The sequence below is a fragment of the Zeus faber genome, assembly GCF_960531495.2.
Source record: "Zeus faber genome assembly, chromosome: 7".
Classification (NCBI taxonomy): Eukaryota; Metazoa; Chordata; class Actinopteri; order Zeiformes; family Zeidae; genus Zeus; species Zeus faber.
In genome coordinates, this window is record NC_137203.1 from 17435321 (window position 1) to 17460491 (window position 25171).

Below are 25171 nucleotides of genomic sequence, written 5' to 3' on the forward strand. Positions count from 1 at the left end.
TATCAGTGCCCTACCTCAGTCTACCAACCTGCACCCCAGCACATATACTCTCTAACCCAATCTGGACAACAGGTACTATCTTGTTCCTATTCTCACATGTTATTCATTTAAAGCTTTTTTAGTTCGATGTAATCTTGAAGTTCAGTTACTGACCGCTCTCTCTTCTCCTCCAAGTGTTCCCCTTCTGGGCTGTACAGCAATGTCTCCTTTAACAACCAAAGTCTGTTCACACAACCTCGCCTGGCTCCCCAAAACCAGGAACTGCAACCCAAGTCTTTTCCTAAACCAATCTACTCCTATAGGTATGTACTAAACTGTTTTTTGGCCAAAATAAATTGTGGATAAAGAATTGTTGAGGCTAGTGCACTGCCACTGCCCTGGTCGAGCTCTGAATGTACTCTGGTGATTTCCTTTCAGCTGTTTGATTGCCATGGCTTTGAAGAACAGCAAAACTGGTAGTCTCCCAGTGAGCGAGATCTATAGCTTTATGAAGGAACATTTTCCTTATTTCAAGGTAAAGGAATATCACTTTAAAAAAAAACAAAAATGATTAAAGATGTCATTTTTGAGGTAAGGAATGCCATTTTTTTAATCACTTCATCTCTGTGCAGACTGCACCGGATGGATGGAAGAACTCCGTCAGACACAACCTGTCCTTGAACAAATGCTTTGAGAAGGTGGAGAATAAGATGAGCGGCTCATCTAGAAAGGGGTGTCTGTGGGCACTGAACCCTGCCAAAATTGACAAGATGGAGGAAGAGATGCAGAAGTGGAAACGCAAGGACCTGCCAGCTATCCGTCGCAGCATGGCCAATCCCGGTTAGACCATTATTTTGTTTCACATCTCAGGCCTTTTACACAACAAATGTGTGATGAAGGAGAGATAATGAGAAGATAAAGTAGAATGATCAATGGCTATCTCAAGTCTGATATACCTTTTTTTTCCCCTGCAGATGAGCTGGACAAGCTGATCACAGACCGTCCAGAGAACTGCAGACGCAAGGCAATCGAGCAGGGCATGACGCGGCTGCCCACCTGTCCTGGCGGCCACCCGCAGCCCGTCTCGGCCCAGATGCAGCCGCAGCCTATAGTCACGCTGGCCCTGCAGTGCTTACCCATGCACCAGCACCACCAGCTGCAGGCCCAGCTCCAGGCCCAGGCCCGCCTGGCCCCCATGTCCCCCGCCCCGGCCCAGACGCCCCCTCTGCACACAGTCCCCGACGTTGCTCAGAATCCCGGCAAGCAGCCCCACGATTTTTACAGCCTCCACGGTGACACAAACACAGAGGTGGACGCACTGGACCCTAGCATTATGGACTTTGCCCTTCAAGGTGGGTGTAGTGCTAGACCCGTCTGGTTTGTAGTTAATAGCGTCAATGTGATTCATCGTGATCCGGCTTATTCCTTAAACTATGCAGGGATTTATGTTTTACCTGTTTGTCTCCGCAGGCAACTTATGGGAGGAAATGAAAGACGACAGCTTTAACCTGGACGCTCTGGGTACCTTCAGTAACTCGCCTCTTCGCCTTTCAGACTGTGATTTGGGATCTACCCTACCTCCTGCCTCTAGCGGGGGAGCTCTTCCTCTCTCTGACGTGCAGGTGACAGGCCTGTACACATCCTACACCTCACTGGATGCTCTCTCTTCCCAATACATGGGGACGCCAAGCAACAGCAAGCCCATCGCTCTGCTTTAGGGCTGCGAAGATGGGGATCTCGCCGGAGCCAAGACCAAGAAAATCTCCCAATTTTTACACGATTCATCTATTTATACATTTTAAAGGGAAAGCTCAAGTTCAAAGTCTGAGTGCGGTTTACTCGGTGCCAACGATAGTACAAACATTGAGGTCCTTAAAATCAGTCGGGACACTTCTGGAAGTGTTCATTCCTGAACTATGACAAAGCAAAGAGAATGGATATTGACAGCTAAGAATGAACTCAGAGGGCAAAGGAACAGAAACACTTATTGTAAAAAGATGAAATGTGACTTTGCCAAGCAAAGACTTAAAGCTTGTATACAGTAAGTGTAAACATCCTGTGTGGAAGATCTATGAGCACATCACCGTCAACCAACCTTTGTACAGTTCTCTGTGTTTATAAACCCTACTGTACATACTGTAGCACCCTGTCTGTTGTATGTTGTATTGTGATAGGCAGGATTACTGTGGTGTTTTATTTATATATATATTAAAGGGAACTGGAGAAGGGGACAATATAATCAAATGTTTGCTGTATATATTTGAATGTTTTAAAAATGCTATCTAGGCATAAAAGCTTTCTTTGAACTGTATTTACCCACTTATTCCAAATTGCAAATGTGTGCCAATACCTGACAAAGTAATCTCCAGATTGTACACTTTACATGCTGCAATTAACATATCTGAATGTCAGATGTATATTATGTTTAATAACCAATACATACAAATAAAATAAAAATGGGTGAAAAAAACAACTTCAAAACAAGATGGAGGTTTTTTTTTTAGCAAAACAAAAAAAAAAAGTCACATTTATTGACATACAGCTCATAGTAGGGGTAATGCACAGTTAATAGAAGTGATTACATACTTACATTCAGACAAAATGCTATGGTAACACAATTGTGATCTTTGGATCAAAAGAAAAATATAATGGCTCTCCACCCTTTGGAAAATTAAATCTTTGCATTTCCGTCTATCGAATCGCCCTGATCTCTCTCAACTGCTTATAAAACCTGAGTCTTAATCATTACTGCTGTATAAATAAATATTAACAGCGAGGAAGAAATGTTCAAAAAAATACAGCATCAAATCCCGATGAACAGACACTAGGGACCTTCACCATAACAGGCACATGCTGAAATGCGATGGCACCGAAAACAGATGGACCAATACAGTCATTATCAATACTGAAATGAGAAGGATAACAGTACCAGTAACAAATACTGATTGATAGAAGTCTTTTAAACTTTAATTGCACTTCATTGCAATACTGATAAAAAAAACTATTTGTTGCAGAAATGTAAACCTAATTTCTCCATTTAAGTGGACAGGTTTACAACTAGGTCAAAAAAAAAAATACCACATTTCCTAGCTTATGGACAAGTGAAACAGTTTAGATTTTCTCAATGGTTTCAAAATAATACTTGAGAGAATATATATATATATATATATATATATATATATATATATATATATATATATATATATATATATATATATATATATATATTTTTTTTTTTTTTTTTTTATCCATAGCCAGTAGATATTTATGATGTTCATAATCATGATATATTTAAATATGATATACCTAATAAAATAAAACATGCTATAACGATCATAAACACTTCAATAAAATGTGAAACAAATAAAAAAAGGTTAGAACAAAGTCGATTTTGCATTAGTGAAATTCCGAGGTTGTTTTTTTTTTGTTTTTTTTTAACAAATATACTTTTAATAACTTAACTCACTAAACACCAGCTGAAAGTAAAATGTCTTCCAGCGTACAATTTGATGCAACATTCATGAGGCAAAAATAGCCTCAGTTATTGAGTATGTTATTCAAACAATACCAATGTAGCCTAAGGATCACTACAATGTGATAACATTGACACCAACATACTGGACTCGATGACATTTGAAGACCGCTGTACTGATGTGTGATTTCCATTTATTGTCTACTGGCTGTCCAGCTGTCCTTTATGACTGGCATACACGGATAAAGATATCTTTAGAAGTGAACCACAGATAAAGGAAAATAATCACTGACTGTGGTAAATGTGGTTACCCACGGCAGGCACCTTCCGGTCTTTACGTGGTTAAAATAACTGCCCTGAGAATCAGACACGGTTTTGGCTGTAGCTGTAGTTTCCCCCTGCTTGCCATGACATAGCAGGCCTAGTTCCACTGATGACACATACAGCATGTATAGAGCGTGATCCAACTGAAGCACTTGTTTTAGTTGCTGCTGGTGCTGTCCATAGTCGTAAGCAGATGGGAGATCTTGGCTCTCTGAGATGGAGTGATATTTTGGCTCATGTGAATTATGCAGTCCATGGCCACGTCAGGGTTGGCCTGCACCAAGCTGGGACACAAAAGGAAATGAAGTTAAAAATGGCTGAATCATAGTTATGCTGCAAAGGAAATACACGTCACAAGTAAAAATGGTGGGATTTCGGTGAGAAAACGTTTCTTGATGTTGGAAAAAAAATAAAATCCAAACAAATGAGCAGGATTGAAGAGCATTAAGAATCTCTTCATGCCATTTTCTCATCGGTATATTTAATTCAATTCATTGCCATTTTCATTAATTGCATTTAAATGAAAATGTCATAACTGGCCCAAAACAAATCCCAGTAGCACCTTTTAACTGATTTCCTGAGCAGTGAATTTGAAATTCTATAGTTGTGCAACAACTAAATCAGCTAATATTTTGGCATTGGGCAAAGGGAAACACAGGGAAATACCACAAGGTCACAAACTTTCAAGAATTATTTGAAATTGTAATATTTAATATAATCATTAATAATAATTCAACATTATATTCAAAATTGATCGATAAAGTTATGTACAGTATTTTTTTCAAGCTGCACATTGTAAAAGCTTGTATGTGTAGGTTGCAAGGAAGATATATATAAAAATAAAGACAAAGGGCACCAGCTTTGTCATTATTTTTATATATATATTTTGTGAATATTTGTGAAATGTCTGTGTGCTTACCTGCGGATGTGCTTCAAAGTGTAGTCTCTTTTCAGGTACTTGATGTTCTCATAGATAGCAGACCGCGTCCCATCCTCCCTGGACAATTGCTTTTCAAGCCACTCCACCACAGCTTGATTATTGTCCCACAGATAGGCCTGGAAAACAGACAGACAGAGCTCAGCGCCTGTTGTGTACCTCGGATTTTAACGGGAGGCTCCGCCGAGGACCACTCAGTTTGGACCGTTTCGTTAGGACAGCTCTGTGCTGTCGTGAATGAGTGGTCGACGGGGGTCCAAAACCCGACGGGATATGGATCATCCAGACACGCATTATGAAAAGTACGCCAAACAGATTATTATTAACAGTCTTCTTGTGGTGCAAGATGTGAGCGACAGGGCTACATTTCGCCCGCCCCACCTTGACAGTCCCCTCCGTTTCCACGAACCAGCGTCTCAGCATGGACTGCATGTGTCCATCACTGAGGTCCTTGTTGGCCTGCAGAATATCGGACTTCACCACCTGCTCCAGCAGGAGGCGCCGCAGACGCCAGTAGAAGAAGCTGCGCACATTCTTCCAGTCCAAAATGTCCTAGAGAGTTGAGAGCGGGCGGTGGAAATAAACATATTTACAGCCACATGTGGACGTCTGCTTCTAAAGAGATGCATACGCTCTGCTGGAACAAACTTTAAAAATTTAGGAGCACACTGACAGTGATGACCCCCTTGTCCTGCATCCGGCCAGGGGTGTCATGGAGGTCCACAAACTGCACTGCCACCTGGTGGTAGATGGGCAACAGGAACTCTTCCCTCGCTTTAAGCATTGTTTCCAGCTCTCTGTGCTGTTTTTCAGTCAGCTCTGGAGCAGCTGGCCCAGACAGTAGAAGACATAATTTTTCAAAATTATTCACGCATTGAATAGATTCAATCTTGTTTACATAAGGATGGCGCCATCAGAAGAGTCATTGATTTACCAAGTTGCTGAGTCAGGCTGGCATAAACTGAATCGAGCCTTCTCATGGTTTTCAACAGATCCTTCCTCCTGAACTTGATCTCTACGGTGCCTTCTGCCTCCAACACGCCGCCTCTGTAGCAAGCAAGAAAATGACACTGAGAGAGCCTGCGCATCAGAGTACCAGGGAAAACATAAACATCAGCTTAGAACATACCTGCTTTCCCTGTCTGCGTAAAGCTCCATGCACAGGGGGTTGATGGTGGGGTCGATCACCACCCAGGACCCCCCTCTCAGCTCGGCGTGAGGTGGGATGTAGACCAGCACTGGCTGGTGGAACTCTCGCAGTCCATCCACAATAAAAGCCCCAAACTTCAGGATTTGATCATACATATCTGTGAGAGGAAATGGGAGAGAAGAAAGGCGGTTACGAAATGCTCAAAATGCACAGTAAGGCTTTAACTGTATCTTTTTCATTAGCGTTCGTCCCCTACCCTTCATCCCCCCAGAAAAGCCTCTCCAGTTGGCGAAAACCATGAGAGGGAGACGTTCACGGTTGAAGTCACAAATGGCTTGAGCTGTTTTGAAGGCTGAGTCTGGAAACCATACTTGGCCGGCCTGTTGCAGAAACTGGAAGACACGTATAAAAAAAATAAAAATAAAAATAGGGAGAGATCTTAAAGTTCTCTATAGAAAATGTATTCATTATGGTCTCTTGGCCTTAAGGCGATGAGGAGCAAGGTGAAGAGTTACTAACTTTGGCTTCCGAGTCCAGGTTGGCTGGATCTGCTGGGACAGTCAGCTCCACAGTGCGGGTTTCCACCGCAATAACGCCGAGGGGAATTCCTCCTAACCTGCAGTATTTCACATCAACAGTTTTTGTTTTTTTTAAACGATTGGTATGTCTGGATAATTAAGTAATCACGTTCTGCCAGTGTGTACAACGTGTTTAAATGGACTTACCGAGCTCTACCCACCACCACTGTCTGAGCCCAGGAGCCCATTATCTCCATGAAAGAGCCATGGTCAAAGAATCCGCTCTGCCATGACCCCTTCACAGCTAAAAGTAAAATACAGATAAATAACAGTAAAGTAATCAACTCTCCGCATCAGGTATAAAATAGTGTCCAGCCACTCACTGGGGTGGGGCCTCCCCGCCAGCATCCAGCGGGGATCATAGGGGGCTTTCGTCGGGGTGAACTCTATCTCTCTGTCGACTGCATCCTTGGGGGTTATCACAGGCACGGGGGAAGACCTGTTCTGTAGCACGAGAATTACAACCGCGGTTACAGATCTGCTGCGGTGGTGAAATGGTGCGTAAAATCAAACCCTGAGCATTGAATGTGCGATTGTAAAGTGCACCTTTGGCATGTAGGAAAGCCACTGCAGAATAGTGAAGACGCCCTCAAAATCGTCCGGCACGGTGGTGTGAGTGACGCCGTTGTTGTGCATGATCTGGACGCCTCCCAGCTGGTTGTTGGAGGTGTAGACCTCCCTCCCAAGAACCTTGCCAGAAAAAAGGCAAATTGAATCATCACTGTGTCTCGGTGGTTCTTTAATTATGACTGGGTGATAAATGAATTTTCCTCTGATCAAAGTGAAAGTAAAAGATGAAAACTTTTTTTGCACACCTTGTTGAGAGCCCCAGCTCCGGTCAGGATGATGTGGGAGTTTTCCACCTGGATGACCCTCTGTCCCAGGCGAACCAGGTAGGCACCGATCCCGATAGCACGGCATGTCACCTTGAAGGATTCAAGATTCAACAGGTTTATTCACCACATACATATACATACGTTCATACATATATGCAGTGAAATGTCTTTGCAACGCACCTGGAGATTATGCACAGTAGTAACTAAACCGAACATAATAGCTAACCTAATTTCTACCTAGCTAATTAACTGATTCCCAAAACATAATGCAGTGAGTGAATAGGATATTAGAGATAAAATAAAAATAAAATAAGACTCAAAAAGATAATACAAAGTGGGGGTACAAAATAGAAAGGAATAGAGTTATGTATATGGGAAAGGCCATTTGTATATACAGAAATGTGCAGTAAAGTGCACGTGAATAAAGTGTGTATACAGTATAGTATACAACAGTGAGACACAGCAATTCAGTAACCCCAAACAGAACAGCAATACAGCACAGTATGCAGTAACCCAGAACAGTGATACAATATGCAGTACAGCATGCTACATACAGTACAGTAAGGCAGTGGGGTCTGTGTGAGTGAGAGAAAACGACTCAGACGTAAGATAAATGACATACAGGGCTGTGCGATATTATATTGACAACATGAAATAAAACAATATTCTATATCAGGATATCGATATTGTAATTGATATATCACCCAGCCTGAAAGCCAACAATTCCCTATTCACCAGAGATGCAGCAGCCTTACCATGCTGATTGTAATAATCTCATTATAGGACTGAGAAGATTCTCCTGCAATTGTGCCAGAACCTCGTAGGTTTTCTACCCCGAGGCCTTCGTCTTTCCCAATAATGTCAGTGATGATGTACCTGAAAAGTGACACAGTACCAAAGGGAAACAAAGAGAAAAAAAACAACATCATTCTACAGACAAAAGCTTGTCGTGACCAATGAGTTCACTGATTTCACTTCTTCGTGAAGACAAACAACGGGGGGGGGGGCACATCCTACCTGGACTCTCCACCCTCCTCCACATGGTGACAGTGCACGGCGTTGGTGGAGCTGATGCAGGTGTAATCATGTGGAGTCAGATACAAATACTTGAAACCCTACGGATTGAAAGAACAACCCAAAAGCATGAAAATGGAACCGACAAATGAGACAAACAACCCCCAGTTTTTAATGTTTGCAGACTATGATCAAAGTGTTTGGATAATTAGCATTGGAATTCTATTTAAATAGAGCACAACAAAGGTTGAGGAGGTCTGTCCACACCAAGGTTGAACGTGGGTCCCTTTCAGTGTAAGTAATGGCTTGATTCTATCTGAGGACAGTGTGAGGGGAATGTGCAACGAGCCCTGCAGTCTGCTAGCAACCAGGGGGGGAAAGGTCCCTTCCTTCACCTTGTAGGGGTCCTCTGGGTCAATCCAGGCGACCTGGAACATGTGGCGGATCTCCTCGGCCAGGCCAATGCGAGCTCCACTATTGGCTGCGATGTAGATGCGGGGGATGCCCTCAGCCCGAGCCAGTTCCGACGCCCGAAGGAACAGCTCATCCTCCTCGGGCCCAAATGAGCCGATCATGTGGGTGATGTCGTTACAGATGACGATGATGTCACGTCCCGCCGGGTACTCCGGGGTCTTCATCTTCATTCGAAAGGCCACCATTCCCACCTGGTGAAGACCGAGATGTACGGTCATAAAAAGTATTTAACTGAAGGTCTGAATATTTTGAGTTTATGAGTCTTTCACACCCTACATCATTGTCTCCAGGAAGGCGGTTCATTTGCGCCAGGCCGCCTTGAGAGTCCAGAACCAGCTCTGTGCACATCAGCACGTCTTTGGGATATGTCTCGCCGGGCCCCCACAGCTTGAATAGAGCCTAGAGAAGAGCATGTCGAGTGAATAATCAGACAGCACAGACACACTGGACGAGACAAAATGGTGTTTTTCCATTCGGGGAGCGGGCGCACTACCTGTCTGAACATCTCGGGGAAGTCGTAGACGTAGGTGGTGCCCAGAGTCTGAGCTTGGAAGCGCTTGGCCTGCAGCAGGTCTTTGGTCACGTAGGGGGTGTTGATCAGCATGCCATGAAGGGGACCCTGCTTGTCCCCGTAGGACTGGAACATGATCTGAATGGACGGAAAGGGCACATGCTGCTCTGTTGAAGCTGCAAATAATATTCAGCCACTTCTGCAATGCTGTTATATAAGAAAGGCAAAATGGAGCGCGACTCGAAGAACAACTAATCAAAGCTGCTTGCGGTGGACTTTCTGTTCACTGTCTTTACCTGTGCAGAGCATGGATCGATGAGCTCCTTGTACAGGCTGATGTCCAAGTAATAGCCGGACTCATTGGTGAGAAAGAGGCGAATGGGTATAGCGTTTCCTGTGGGTGTCAGGCGAATGTTGATCTTCAGTTCAGCCTGCAGGACCCGCAGCTTCCACAGCCGGCTGCCGTAACGCATCACCATGGAGCGCACAGACTCCTCTATCTGAGGGACAAAGGGACAAATTGATGTTCAGAGATAAGCTGAAGTTAATAAATAGATTATCATCGTAAGTCGCCTTAACAAGGAAAATTACAGCGACAAAAAGGAAAAGTTCCAATTAGGCCTGGGCTGGTCATAAATCTTTGCTGCAGATCGCAGTCACCCAATAATCAAATTGATAGTTCATCATAAAATCAACTGTTGCAGCTACATTAAATAAAATGAAATGGAGTGGGAAACTAACTTTGGATGGATCCATAATGACCGTGGGAACAAAGTTGAGGAAGATGTGGTTGCAGTCTGTGCGGACGTTGGTGTTGCTGAACGCCACCTCAAGTTCATCCATGGCCTCCAACAGGAGTCGTTCTCCCTCATTTTGGAGGTACTCAAAGGAAGCTTCCTGAGAGATGAAGACATGTACATTTCGACTGACTGTACACCATCGAATTGATTTTAGAAATGTAATATGTAATGAAAAAAAAGTAAAAACAAATAATAATAATAATAATAATAATCATAATAATAATGTAATAAAAGAGGCCTCATCTCATGTCCTTTGCGTGTCCTGACCTTTGTGACGAGGTCTGAGTGGCGTATGATGGCTCGGATGAAAAAGCGATAGTCGGTAACTTCTGTTCCCTCTTGAACGCGAGCAGCGCCCAGATACAGATGCATCTTGTGATTGGCACAAGGAACAGCCCTCAGGTCAAAGTTCCTCATGCGGTTGAGCTCCAGCTGGAAGGCCAGAGCCGGCTCCAGATGCCGATAGATACGGTCCTCCTGGAACTAAAGGGGGGAACAGACAGAGCCGGGGGTACAATACGAGTCTCCACCCACATGATGTAAATGTTATTCTTGAGATCAAAAATAATGTTTTATGTAAAAAGGAAATCTTACCCCATCTCTGGCTCTAAATGTGAAGAACTTGGGGAATTCTCTCTGTTGTAATGAAAGAGAAGAAGTAGTATCACTTCTACTTAATGTGTGTACCTGCTAAAGTATATCTGATTTGCCACTTGATTAAAAAGTGAGTGTGGTCAGCCTGTGTAGGTGAATGTAATTTAACTGGTGATTCAGGACTTAAAATAATACAATGATTTGACATTTAATTACAAAGGGAAATATTTTAGACAAACGTCATCAAAAATAAAACAAAGTTGTAACTACAGCATGCAATGCATCAACTGAGAGTATGCAAGCGGAGAGATGAGTGATCCAGAGTTTAAATATTCAATGTTTAATTGAAAAATAAGCACATTTAACTTTAATAATGTTTGGAGCATTTATACCAGATTACTGTTTGGAAGTATGCCATGATTTGGCAAAGTAGGATAAGCTCCTAGATAGACATCACTATTGTTGTTCCTGCAAGAGCATACAGTACCTATCAATCAATCGCTGCCTTCTGATGTCATCACTCATCCGCAGGTAAACTATTTGCAGCCATGTTTGGCTGAAGGCCAGTCTACACCAGGTTGTAACCCACACAGAATCCACACCTAAATTAAGCCATCATTCATACATCTAATACAAAACAGTGTGCATTTTCATTCATTTCTAAACATCGGGACATTGTTTCTAAATAAAAATTTTATAAGCATGATCCGGTTTAGGGGACTTAATGCGAGAGCATTTGAAAAACAGTGCACCTGCTCAAAATATTTCTCCGTGAAATGGTACCTTCTGTGCGATCAAAAATGTGATCCTCCTGATGCCATACTCAAAGAGAAGTGATTTCTGTTGAAAGAAACAGTATTTTTACATGTCAACTACTGGCAAGCAGTAATTGAGGTGTGCTAAATTAATGTGAGGCTCTAGAACCGACCTTTGACTGGGTGTAGGCTGTGAGCTCTGTGACTATGGCGTCGTCATCTTCCGTGTCTGCTGATTTGATGGACACGTTGATAATGTGGATCGGATTCTCTCTCATGTTCTGCAGACAAAAGTGGAGAGCTCAGGGAGAAAATCCCCTATAACGGGAGCTAGCGAGTGGTGCCCATCACCCACCACACTGACCTTGCAGTTTTCCTCATCATAGACACTGGAGCAGGCCTCTGAGAACAAAGGGCTCTCCAAAAAGGTGTCGGCAAAGTTGGAGAGGATGTCATCACAATTCCTGTAAAACACATGAGTGCAATGTCAACATCCACCGCATGGATTTACCACTTATACCCAAATCGACATGTAAATTTTGTTTTAAAACGTAATCAACTTGTTACTTTTTGAAGTCATCAAAACACTGGAAAGCCACCATTGCACCCATGCGCTGGCAAGGAGGTGACAGTGCACCCTCAAGGAAGAGCTCGCTGCCCTGCCGCCTCATCTCAAACTGGCTGGAGTTACTGATTGGGACGGCCACCCTGGGAGGGGAAGCACAAGCATCCAGGGTGTGAAGTTAGATCACCAAATTATGAGAAGAAAGAGAATAGAATGTTTGCTTTACCAGAAAAAATAAATAAAAGAACAACTGCCATGAATAGTCATCAGGACAAATTTTCATATCATTAAAAGCAATGTAACCTACAGTAATACTCTTGCCAATTAAGATGTAATTTTATTTGAATGAAGTCATAAATGGGTGATGCAGGAATCATTAACAATAGTTACATTATCTTTGATTCAGCATTGTGGGACAATGCATGGATCAAAATATGAAGCTAAGGAATTCAGGCTCCACATTCAGCTGCAACTACCAAAACATCAGGCTTCAAGCATTTAAGAGGTGCATGGCAGGAATAAAAGATGGACCTCTCAAAAGTTCCTTAATGTTGGATAAGTTCAGAAAGCAGAAAAAGATAAACTAGGGTGGACCTTGCTATAGGAGTCCTAATGAAAAGAGGAGGTAGGCAACACATTGCATCCAGCATGCATTGCTGTGAGACAGATACAGACAAGATGGTTTGGCTGCAGGGAGGAGCTTTACTCTACCTGTTGAGAGTAGGGATGCTCCCTCTGAAATAAGATCATTGACAGGTGAATATTAGCAGTGGATTATCAAATGAAACCTCTATCTCGATCTATGCATATTATTAATGGATTAAAGCGCTACACATGATGTGGGTGAAAACTATTCTGCATTCAAAATTAGCCGTAAGTAATTCCAGCCATAAGTATAGACTGCTTTGAACTTGCGATGTTAAACTGATGAAGTAAGCATTTCCTTTTAGTGCCAGTTTTGCCATACACAGATACTAGAGGCCTCGACAGAGACTGACGCCAAGTTATATGTGGTAAGGCAATATGTGACGGATTGGATTTGACACGGCACACAGTCAACGCAAAATATCCATAAACATAGACATATAATAGAACTGAAATACCTGGGAAGTCAGATAATTTGACTTAAGAATGTTTCCGACATGGTTGTGTATGAGCAGCTTGCTACCTGTTGGGGTGGGAAGATGGCAACATGAACTGGAAGTCGACAGCGCACGTCCTGTCCTGTAGCTGGTGATGCTGCAGACTGTTAAGCTCGTAGGCGATGTAAGCCCTGCGCACGTACACCTGCAGGCACGACAGAGAGCACAGTCAGAAAATATAACCAAGTCCCTTTTCTTACTTTACAAAACATATAAATTGACATTTCTGCCTCGAATTATCGTTGCATACTTCCAAGGCAGCCATGCAGACAACTTGATTGGAGTGGTAGAAAAAGTTGGGCAAGACGTCGAAAATGGAGGTTTCCGAGAGGATGAGTTTCTGTCGGAAATAAGAACAAAATCATCCACAAGATCCTTTAAGCAATTATTTTTAATTTGCTTGACTGTTTCGCAAACAGGTCCCACCTTGAGGTTCTCTGGGCAGAACTGGTGACCGTACATATCGATGGCTGAAAGGAAGATGGACTCCACCTGGTTGTTTCTTAGCTCGTAGGATGGTAAGTGGGAGGCTATTAACACCTGGAAATGATTTAAGAATTCAGTTTTTAATAAGTAATTAATATGGAATACTCAAAGTGGTGAATATATATATATATATATATATATATATATATATATTAAAAGAACTAGTTAACAATGGTTGAATATATACCCCACTATCGGAGAGTAGTCATTCATTCGCTCATTATACCTGTCTGGCTCGTAGCGCCACCTTGGAGTTCTCCATCTTGCTCAGCTTGGTGAACTCGTTCAGGATGACCATCAGCTCATCTGCTAACGTTGGATCCCTTCCACAAAGCTGGTCCTACACATGCCCCCAAAATACCACACTTCATATCAAGATGTTTAATCCTATAAGAACCGTAGAAAGTACAATGAAAAGGTACAACATTTTTGTAATAATGTCAGGGAAGTCTTACAATGAGCATTGTGACGAGGATGTTCTTCTTGGACACCTGAGCATGAGAGAAGATGTACTCAAGCACGGGAGTCATGTCCGGCTTGTACTGCTCCCTCAGGTTGATAACACACTTGTCATAGTGAGCTGGTTTGAAAAGAAGCAGTTTAATATTCTATCTTGCACAATACTGTATATTGCTGTCAAAGGTGGTGGTGGTGGGGTTATTGAATTTTAAGCATCAAGTGGTCTTGATATGAAGTGTGGTCACCTTGCTGAAACTGCATCTCCACCTCCAGGTAGTGCTTCAGCAGGTCCATCACCACAGACTTCATATATCCTCGGATTCCACTACGGTATCTGGGACACAATCAGTGATCTGTGATCAGTGCAGTAGTAAGCGTTCCAATTCCAAATCTAATGTATCACTGCTTGAAAGCAAAGAAAGAAAAGAATAAGAAAAATCACCTCTGCACCAGCTGCACAATACTCTGAGTATTCATGAAGAAGACCTCTCTGTCTGCTTTCCTTTGCAAAGTAGCAGCATGGCTGTCAAGAATATTGGCGATCTGGAAAAGAGAAAACTCTGAGTCAGCATAGTTTGTTGTGCAATAAAAAATGAAAGCATATCTGTATTATTAGGCTTGTAAAAAAAATAATAATAATAATAAAGAAGCCCCTGTAAATTGACCCCTGACTGCTGTGAAGCCCTCACCCTTTGGCTGGGGAATTGGCAGAGCACTGACGTGATGTTGCTCGCGTATTGGGCCATGACTTTACGGATGGCCTTGTCTACCCCAGGGGGGATCCGCCCCGCCACACTGGTCATGATGTCCTGAAGTTCCAACAGCGGCAGAGAGGGGTCCCTCAGCGTCTTCATCAGGGTGCAAACCCACCGCTTCAACTAAAGAAGCAAACGGAAGTTCACAGCAGAGTTTTCTGGACGAAGAGGGGCACGTCTATTACAGAAGCTGCTGTAGACAGAGGCCTATCAGGTACCTTGTTGCTAAAGTAAGGCTCTGCCAGGCAGTACCCATCCATGACTTTGACCAGGTTTTCCAGCACACTGTGGAAGACCTGGTGAAGCTTCTCCCCCACAATGGGCAAGGGCTGCTGAGGCGGCAGCGAAGCCGTGTTGAGTTCCACCTATGGCAGGAGACAAAACAAGAAGGATATGGCTGATCGGGATTATTTGCTGTGAATAATGAAGAGCAGAAGAACCTTAGTGGAATTGGGGACAACTGGTAGAGTGTTTGACTCAACAGATAATGTTCTGAGCTAACCAACATCATCTAACAATCAATATAGTTTCAGGCTCAGACACAACTGAAATCCAAATGAAATTAACAGTTTAAAGGTTTGTGAAACTGTGCCAGTTTAACCTTATGAACACTGCTGGGGTCATCCAGGTCCATACGGGCGACCACGCAGCCCGGCACCAGAACCGCTCCGGGTCTCTTTACAAAGTGGAGACAGCCAGACTCCTGTGCTGTGAGAGTCATCACCATCTTCATCACCTGATTCCACAACAGAAAGCACTTAAAAAATTAAAAATTTTTAAAAAGCACACAAAAAAAATGTATACACAGAATGCAAGAATCAACAACAAAGCAAAGTTTGTACTCACCTCAATCTCGCCATAGGGGTGTCCTGCAAAGACATGTCCTCCCTCCTCAACCAAATACTTCAGCAGTTTACCAGCAGAGGGCGACCGCAGCACCGTGGGGTCTTTCTCCTTCTCAAACACGCAGGTCTTGTTGCCAACGGTAATACGGTAGCTTTGAGATCATGTATAAAAAAATACATAAACACAAATAGGAATCCAGTGTTGCAGGGGTAACTGTTTTGTTCCTGAAATAAAGTTCTATCCAGCTGTCCAATTATAATGTTATAGTCACAGAACACAATTCTGATGTTACCGTAGGATGCAGAAGTGGAGTACAGCAATTGATTTGTTTGCGTGGTGGATCGTTATGATTCTTAACCCCAGCGATGGTCAAGGACATACATTTAGATTATACATCATTACATAATACCTATCCACTTCCTCCTTCATGTAGGTGGTGTGGCTGCAGCCGTCGTAAGAGAGCAGGAGGCCCCCGTCGCTCAGCCTGTGGACGTCTATCTCGATGTCCAAGCCGTTCATGATGAGGACATACGTCGTCGGGGACTGGCGGGCCACCTGACAGAGAGTGCAGAGGTTATTTATGGGAGGTGGGGTGAGAGACGCTGAATGAAGCAGGCAAGGTCAAGGAAGAGACCCAGGTACCGTGAGGCAGAACTTGATTCCTTCATAAATCAGGTCCACATTGACAGAGTTCAGCAAACTAGCTGCAGGCAGCACCTGACCTCTAGGAAATGATAGATCACACATCATTTATATAAAATAAAGTAAAATATATAAATACTGTATAATGCACCAGATTTGTAGAAGAATATCAATGAGAGGAGTATCACGACTGACCTCTCCAGTGAATGAAGGAAGTCTGTCATGCTTTTTCTGAAGTTGGTGTCAGCAACATGTAAAGCCCCACAGACGATGCCCAACATGGTGTCTGGTCTTTCTGCCTGGAGGATTGCACAAACCCAAAACACTAAGATAATTTGTCCAAAGCTTACCTGGAGCTATGCAATGACTTAGGGCCTGACGTTTTGTGTCGACACACTATACCTGCACTTTCTCTGCAATGAGATGGTCCAGCCAGCCAGTATCAATGTCGTTATTCCTGAAGCTCTCCGTCTCCAGCAGCTTAATGAGATATTCCACTGTCGTCCTGAAGTCTCCTCTGATGCACAGCTCTTTCATAGCGACAACCATGTTCCTGGACCAACACATAAAACATGAAAACTAAACAAATAGCTCACATTCAGCCTGTTTTAATGATAAATACTAGATAGTACAATATTAACAAAAATGTTACCAAGTCAAGAGAGCATTAATCAAATTAATTAGTGTTTTACAATAACTAGTTGTTAATGCACTTAATCGTTTTGTAACAATGTAAATCAATGATTGAAATCAGATCACACTGTCTAACAATTACATAGCTGGCTTGTTGCAGACAGACAGACAGACAGACAAACAGACAGACAGACAGAGACTTACGAAATCGCCTCCTCTCGATTTTCCCCCCAGGAGAAACAGTGTCCAAACTGCGAGTCTGCAAACTCATGGAGGCCACCGGTGGCTCCTACACTAAAGTAACCCCAAACATTTTTACTGCTGCGGAAGTTCAACTCTTGTACAGTCCCCGAACTGGGCTTAAATCCCTGCAAGTGGCAAGGAGAACATGTAAAAATTTGGAGACTTCTGGAACTATTAAAAATAAAAAAATAAAAAATAATCGTGTATCAACTAGTCCCACCTCATCTGGATTCTCACTGGTGATCCGAGCAGCTATGACGTGCCCTCTAGGAGGGGGCAAGCAGTCTGGCATTTCAAAGTTAATGGTAGAGTCGCCCCACGGCGTTTCGCCATACAGCGAGCGGATGTCCTTTATCCTATGGAGCGGGATCCCCATCGCAATCTATCAAAGGTGAAATGGAAGTTAAAGTTGGTAGACTAGGATCCAAATAAAATTGAAATACAATTCCCTTTGAGAAGGTCAGCCTTCTCAATCTATGGCTACCAGGCAGATCTTGTAGACACTGTGTGCTTAGGAGTTTACCTGAAGCTGGGCAGCCGGCAGGTTGACATCTGCAATCATCTCCGTACAGGGATGTTCAACCTGAAGACGAGGATTAAGCTCCAGAAAATTGAAGCTCCCGTCCTCTGAGAAGAGGTACTCCACCGTCCCTGCACTCACATAGCCCACCATCTTGGCCAGCCGGACGGCATACTAGCACAGAGGAAGGGGATATCTCACAGATGAAATATGAAACATGTGAAAACAATAAGGTAAGGTTGTCCAAATACAGTTTGTTAAAACATCTCACTTGCTCCATTTGCTCAAACGTTGAGGGAGCCGCTATGGTGGCGGGAGCCTCTTCAATGATCTTCTGGTGCCTCCTCTGGATGGAGCAGTCTCTTCCAAACAGGGAGATTGCATTGCCATACTCGTCGGCCAGGATCTGGACTTCTAGGTGCCGGGCATGCTGGGCCAGCTGCATGATGAAGATGGGCGAGCCAGGAACCTCTGCCTGAACCTGCATGCACAATGTAAGTACAAGGCTACTCGCGGTTTCAGCTTCGATACAGACTGGACAGAAGGCATTGCACCGAAACAAAGAATTGTACTTAACATTTCAGTAAACACACCTGTCGGAATAAGTTGGGAAAGTCCTCAGAGGTCTCCACCTTGCGAATACCCTTCCCGCCGCCACCCTCCGAGGCTTTGATGACGATGGGATAACCGATCCTCTCCGCTCCCTACGAGTAGAACGCAGAAGGAATATAACTTTTACGCAAAGAGAAAAGTAGTTACAGAGGGTTAAATATAGAATGCTTAAACACGGGGACATTTGTCGCTGTTGATGATGATGATGATGCTTACTGCCAACCCGTCGTCTATGTCCCGCACGCACCCTTGTTCATAGATCTCTGAAGGAACACTGATGACATTACCCAGCCTTTGGTCCTCGTCTTTCCAATCAATCCTCAGACCTGCCGCAAGAACAGGGCATCATTTCAATACGGAAAGGCTCAGGGAGTCTAATAATATTCAAGCAGAGATGGTGGGATGTGTTTTAAGAATAAAATATAAATGTCAACGAGACAATGAAGGGAGCATTGCAGCACCTGATCCACTCCAGGGCAGCGTAGGAATGCCAGCACTCTGGGCCACAATGGAGGAAGCCACCTTGTCTCCCAGGGCCCACATGGCCTTACTGGACGGACCTGAGAACAAGGAAACCAATGTCACCGTACATAACAAATGATATGGACTGGGTAAATAAAATGAAAAACGACATTGAATGGAAAGGTTCTACACTTTCAAAATGAACCGTTACCTAAGAATGAAATCCCTGCCTTGTCCAACAGCTCAGGCAGTTTGGGGTTTTCTGAGGCATGACCCCATCCAGCCCACACAGCCTGTCAATAGGAATAAACACAGACAAAGTAAACATAAACAGCCTCCACATTGCTTCTATCCAATGGCACTGCTGTGATGCCAGATGAATCATGATGAACAGTACCTGCACGGGGATTCTTTTGGCAATGTCCACAATCAACTCTACATTAGCGTAGTTGTTATTGTTGGCCCCCCCAGGAACAGGTACATAATGGTCGGCCATTTTGATGTACTCTAAATGAAGAAAGAACAACATATAGCACTTGATTTTTACCTAGATAACTGTTGAGTGATAAACAATGCGTATCAAGCTCATAATAACCTGCATTAGCTTTCAGGTCTTCAGGTGTGACCATTACCACAAAACGGATCATTCTCTCATTCCGGAACATCTCGTAGGACCAACGACGGATAGAACGCATACATTTGACTGCTGCTATACCATTGTTAGCGATCAGCACCTGCAACAAAAAACAATAAAGGATTTGGATTTGGGCTAGGGCTGAACGATTTGGGAAAATAATCGGATTGCTATTTTTTAGACCAATATTGCAATTTAGTATGCATTTTTTTTTTAAGTTCCTCATATTCTGTATTATTCACAAAACACAATGTGTTATGATGGAATGAAATGAATATTGACGTATGAAATGAGATGAATAATATATCTTTATTTTGAATATTTATTGAATTGTAAAAAGAAAAAACATTCAACATTCAAACATTCAAAAAATATGCAGTGTTTCAGCAGAAATGTATAATTTTTTATAAAAATGTTGCTTTGGGACAGCTTTATGCTCATTAAATACGTAAATAATAAAACAAACAGAAACATTATTCTGGAAGAGTGAATTGAGTGAATGAAGAGAGAATTTGATTATTTGTTCAGCCCTAATTCCGGCACCATCTTTGGAGCCAGGATTATAGTTACAATTTAACAATTGCAGGAAGTCAAAAGTCACTTACTTTGTCAACAACACGGTTGCCACCGAAGCGGGTGACAAACTCTGCAGGAGAGGCCACCGTGAAGTCCCTTTGAAGATCCATTTTTCTGAGTTCTTGCCCTTTCTTCACCAGGTGAAGGCCAGACATGCTAGGCCTGAAACACAAAAGCAATGGCTAGAAAAATACAGACTAACGTGATAACGCAGTGAGTACATGCGGTCATCGTTCATGATTCCAGATCATATCTATATGACATCGCTGAATCGTCTCTTACGATACCCTGGGAAAAGCCGAACCCACACTCTCCTCTTTCTACAAAAAACATTCTGCTACTTGTGGAGTCCGCTATAGGAACAAAAACATTATCATTAAACAAACAAAAAGGTACAACAATGACTCCTTTCAGTGGTCGACTTAAAGGTTACAGTTGAAGCAACACTAAACAAAAGCACAACAAAAGTTAAATCAGAGCAGGCAACTAATTAAACATCTTGGATCTAATTCAAGATACTGTTAACCCAGTACCAGTATTAGCAGGTGTACCTTTCTGTTCTGCCGAGACAATCACTATGACATTACCATGACCCGAGCTTATTTAAAAAATTAAAAACTACACATTTTGATTTGTGTTACGCTACAGACAGGGAATGCACATTGAGCTATCTCAGATGACATGAACTTTAGACATAACTGTTGCAGCACCTAAAGAGTGAGCCAACTTCTTGCGATAAGTTTTTCCAGACTGTTGCCCATAAAGTTTTGCTTGTCTTAGAATCTGCTCCTATCTCTCCTCTGCGCAGAGCAGATTGTTGGAGGCTTGTTGTTTTTTTTTTAATTTCCCTCAACCCTGCACATGTCCCGACACAATCTGCACTGTTACATAACAGCGACATTTGAAACATGCATTGATTTAAATTAATAAAGTTCCCAACACCTCTGCATTATTTCTATCTAACATAAACCATTAGGACTAAGTACAAAATAAACACGTCAAGCTTTTCAAGTCAGAATCGAAGTTTATCATGGTTTTACACGACACTAACCTTTTGAGACGCTGAAACCAGTTGAGATTCCCTTCTCCCTCCATTGCATAATAATATGCACTCTAGTACTTTTTTGTATGAAATGAAAAGGTAATATCTCAGATTAAAACAAACAGACATCCACCCAGCACTCCGACTGGCTGCTCTGTTACCCCTCCCCTCCCATACGTGCAGCAGAATATCCTTCACTCAGACCCCTATGAAGGTAAAGCACACCCATTCCCCATGACAAAGGAAATCAGTGTCATTGACATGCACACATGGTGGCTCTGAGGCAACATAAACGAGCAAACAAACAAAAACAAACAAAAAGTAGTTATATAGCCAATAATTGCAATTACCAATAAAAAAAATAAATGTTTTTTTGAGATTTGACCAAAGACTTCACAAGCTCATTTCCAAACACATTTACAAAATTTTGTCACAGCTTCAGGTTCAAGTCTGAATCTGTTACTGCTGAGTAAAATTCCTGCTCAAAAAAGGCTGGGACATGGAAGGAGACATTTCATAAGAATGTCTCATCTCATCCTCCTCCATTAAACGTTTCTAAATGCCATCCACATGCACATAAAAGAAGAATCACCCCTTATCCATTCAGACTATTTGGACCGAATGTCTTTTGTTAAACACATCCAACAAGTATCCTAAACAATCCATATAATGCTCCTATGAGTAAATACAGGGAACAGTATTTCCCTGTATCAACACTGGATCTGCACATTACACCATAGTAAAAGGAAATATGGTTTGAATGTCTTCAGACTAGTGGTTGTCCACCAGTCATTTGACTATATTGAAGTCACCACATACGTCCTTCCCAAAGTCACAAGCAGAAGCATTAGTTCCATTAATAGTGCAGGGGTGGATGGCATGCGACAATAACATAGGCCAGCATGCTGCAGTCAGGTGATCACAGGGAGACAGAACACACTGGTGCACTATGACAACGGTGCTTTGCGTTTGGACTGCCTCATAATAAAGTATTGACAAACAAGACACTGAAACAGAACCCCATCTCAACCAAACCAATACTCAGCGTTGTGCTTCTCTATTTTAGCCACAGCTGCTATTCTGAACGTGTCTGTCTAGCATGCAAGAAAATTCTCTCATGATGGATTTATATTTTTAAAGATAGGTTAATGTTAGTAAAAGAAGTTGGGTAAGAGCTTACTTCATGGCGGTGGCCATCTGCGATGCTGCCCTGGCGGTCTGCTGAGGGGGCACGATGGTGGCGGTGGAGGCAGGTTGATTCAACGTACCGGTGGGAGGTTTAGAGACCAGAGGCTCTTCATCTGAAGAATTATCTTCTGACGCACCCAGAATGAACTTAAGACGCTCTCTTGCCTGGGCCCTAGCAGTGGGCTTGGTCATGGTTGATTGTGAAGGAGTCTTGGAGACGGATGACACTGATGGCTGCTCCGCCTTTGCCTTGGTGGAGGCCCGCGGTTGTCGACCGCTTGCTAGTGTTAGTTCTGGTTCTGGTGTTTCTGAATAGTTTGCCAGAGAGGAAGAGTCCTCGTGGTCTGTGGAGGTAGCTGGAGATGGCGATGGGGAATGTTCATCTGGAACAGGGGCGTGAGCATGCGGTGACTCCTCGGGTGCAACAGGGAGGTCACAGCGATTTGGAGACTCTTTTCCCTTGTCAGGCATTGCTACGGCCTTGGTATTAACCCTCCATAGTAGCAATAATATTAACAGGCTCAATCCTAAAAGTACCAGTGGGAGCATTCGCAGACATCCTCTTGAGACTGCAATTTAAAAAATAAAATAAAACAACAACCATTAGCATATCAATTGCATTATGCATAACAATAACGTATGCCAAGCTGAACGTGATAGATCAAGAAATTGCTGAGCACATAATATTTTTTCTTAACAAATGTGTTTCCAAACTCTAGTCAACAGAGTTAGACCGTATGTATATGTATGTGACAAATAACCTCTTGAATCTTGAATCTAAAAGGAGCTTTCCCTGAACTTTTGATCGGGAGTCTAATACCCTCTCTGGACAGGGCACGCTTGGTAATCTGACCCAATGTGATATGATGGGAAGTTACACATGCAGACACAACTATCCCTCTTGGCAAGGCCATATGCAAACAGAGTGTTCTTACTTTAAGCAGGAAAACAAGCATGCCTGTTCCACACGGAGAGCACAAAATCCATTAATTAAGTGAAGCAATTTGAATCTTATTCCAAGTTTAAAAAAAATAAGAGTCAAAACCGCAATGCCCTCAGTACATTTACAAATAAGGCTGTGTCTTCAAATCAATGGCAGAATAGCCTATCTGTGGCAGCCATGTCGTGCCATGTGGGATAAAGGTCAACAGGGAAGGAATGGAGTTAAGAAGTGCTGTGTACGGGCGTTACACATAAAAAGCTGACGATATAAATCCAGTGCAGAACAGCACACAGACGGACATGAAAACCATGTACACAAAAACGACCAACTGAGGTCACTGGACCCCAAGGCCGACACGCATCTACTCTGGTGCCGTTTGACCTGCAGCGTGACCAGTGAGGGGGTGAAGCGGGATCGACTCTTTTGTAGACAAGCGAACCACAAATGGGTTTTTTTTATTGAAAGTATTGTAGTATTGAAAGTAGTACTAGTACTGTTGTGAAATACTTTGACTACACCTTTGTCGGGTGTCAGCCTCTCCAAACGCCGACTGACCCACTGGTCTAAATTGGGCTGCGAACTTCAGCTAGCTTAGTGCTACAGAAACTGTAAACACGCAAAACAAATTATATCTTTAATATGGTAAATAGTGTCTTGTTCTATTTACGAAGGGTTAGTACGGATTTTACAAAAGAATATTTTTTTAATAACTGAAAATGAGAGGCCACCTGTTCCCTAATTCATTAAAGCCGTTTATAAACTGTTTCATCCGAACTAATTGCATCGGAAAATGGAAATGACCCAATAACCAAGACCTGGTTCGACTAAGTATAGTAAAGTATACAACTCCACTGCTTCAACTTGAATTTTATACATATATATATAGTGTTGGCATCATAGCATCATGTTCTGGTTGCTATCACATTCAGGCTCTTAAATTGAACCATTTAACTCATAATGTCGCTCGTGTTCACGCACGACGGAGAGAAACACAACAGCGTGCTACTTGCTAACGACCGGTAGCGATGCACGAAAGCGACACTGACCAGCTCGTCCCAACAACTTATGTCGCGCAACAATCCTCGAGACGCCTCCCTAAAAGCAGGCAAGCATCGGCGCCGATGAGTATTCCGTGTTTTGTTGGCTGGCCGCGATTCGAATCCACCCACCGGACACCTCCACGCAGTCCACGGTCCACGGTCGCGGCTCAGGCGCCGCGGAAGCGACGCAAGACTCCCAAACGATTCGCCGGTAGCGAACGAACGAATCGTTTGAAATGACTCGGGAGTCGCCCCGGCAAAGGATCGGGCGAGCAACTGAATCTTCGACCCACAACGGGATACAATGGGGAAATTAAAGTCCAGTGCAAAAAAAATGCCAAGGACTTTTGACCTAATTCGTGATGTACAAACACGTTGACATTGTCTCTTAATAATTTGGACAGAAGTAAATCAGATATATAATATCAATATCCATAGATATTATGGCGGATATACATCAGATATATCATATCTGCCGTAATATATATTTATGATGAAATGAGGCGAAGATATTTCGAAGAACTACACATTTTTCCGCCTTAAATGTTTGGGGGGTTTTCTTCTTGAGAAGTGGCTCATCTGACTGTCGTTCATCGCTCCCCGTGCATTACACCCACCGAATCCAATAAACAATGAGTCGGGAAAAAATCGAACGACTCTTTTTTTTTTAAATTTGATTTTATTTTTTATTTTTTTTACTTATTGACTCGTCAGGAACCGAGTCTCAGAAGAGAGTCGAACCTTTCCACCGCCACCGGAGTGGACACGTGTAGGAGGGGCGACGCCACGCCCACATAGAGCGGAGCCAATCGCAGACAACCGTCGCCGCTCTCGCGGCAACAGCCGGAGCGCGCCAAAGTCAGAGCACAACACACGGCACGAAGACCGTCTAAAGCGTCTAATGGCGGATGATACGGTTTAGCTGGATGGTTACGGGACGTTCAGCCATACGCCAAGAA

At 43.1% G+C, this 25171-nt stretch overlaps 2 protein-coding genes across 5 annotated transcripts in view; one reads left to right on the top strand and one right to left on the bottom strand.

Moving 5' to 3' along the window:
* foxn4 (forkhead box N4) overlaps positions 1–1697 on the top strand; it is a gene marked incomplete at both ends in the record, with an annotated part of 4868 nt that extends 3171 nt beyond the window's left edge. The window contains 6 exons of the mRNA XM_080003854.1: positions 1–72; positions 175–302; positions 418–514; positions 612–819; positions 954–1331; positions 1450–1697. The exon at positions 1–72 is cut by the window's left edge and continues 39 nt beyond it. Of these exons, the coding sequence (XP_079859980.1) occupies positions 1–72; positions 175–302; positions 418–514; positions 612–819; positions 954–1331; positions 1450–1697 (1131 nt within the window). The remainder of the gene's footprint in view (positions 73–174; positions 303–417; positions 515–611; positions 820–953; positions 1332–1449) is intronic.
* Positions 1698–3232: 1535 nt separating this feature from the next.
* On the bottom strand, positions 3233–24333 carry acacb (acetyl-CoA carboxylase beta). 4 transcript variants are annotated; one of them, XM_080003836.1, is made up of 54 exons: positions 24219–24333; positions 22222–22798; positions 20029–20161; positions 19385–19523; positions 19187–19296; positions 19001–19082; positions 18789–18887; positions 18544–18653; positions 18309–18419; positions 17987–18196; positions 17719–17889; positions 17416–17577; positions 17157–17320; positions 16722–16872; positions 16515–16618; positions 16320–16401; positions 16087–16232; positions 15678–15828; positions 15433–15567; positions 15050–15196; positions 14766–14954; positions 14519–14619; positions 14322–14410; positions 14073–14197; positions 13844–13957; positions 13558–13671; positions 13382–13471; positions 13158–13276; positions 12701–12724; positions 11992–12132; positions 11789–11888; positions 11598–11705; positions 11453–11509; positions 10670–10711; positions 10343–10558; positions 10017–10172; positions 9572–9775; positions 9258–9413; positions 9041–9163; positions 8686–8955; positions 8294–8391; positions 8032–8152; positions 7256–7366; positions 6987–7130; positions 6764–6884; positions 6588–6684; positions 6382–6478; positions 6119–6254; positions 5842–6019; positions 5647–5759; positions 5386–5540; positions 5094–5264; positions 4695–4831; positions 3233–4059 (listed from the first exon to the last, which is right to left on the bottom strand). In XM_080003836.1, exons 2-54 carry the CDS (start codon positions 22776–22778, stop codon positions 3933–3935), a joined length of 7308 nt encoding a protein of 2435 aa, XP_079859962.1. In that variant the 5' UTR covers positions 22779–22798; positions 24219–24333; the 3' UTR covers positions 3233–3932. The 4 variants fall into 4 exon arrangements, with proteins under 4 accessions (XP_079859962.1, XP_079859964.1, XP_079859963.1 ...); XM_080003838.1 differs by lacking the exon at positions 24219–24333 and adding an exon at positions 21051–21118 and having other exon boundaries at positions 22222–22243; XM_080003837.1 differs by lacking the exon at positions 12701–12724.
* Positions 24334–25171: the final 838 nt, after the last annotated feature.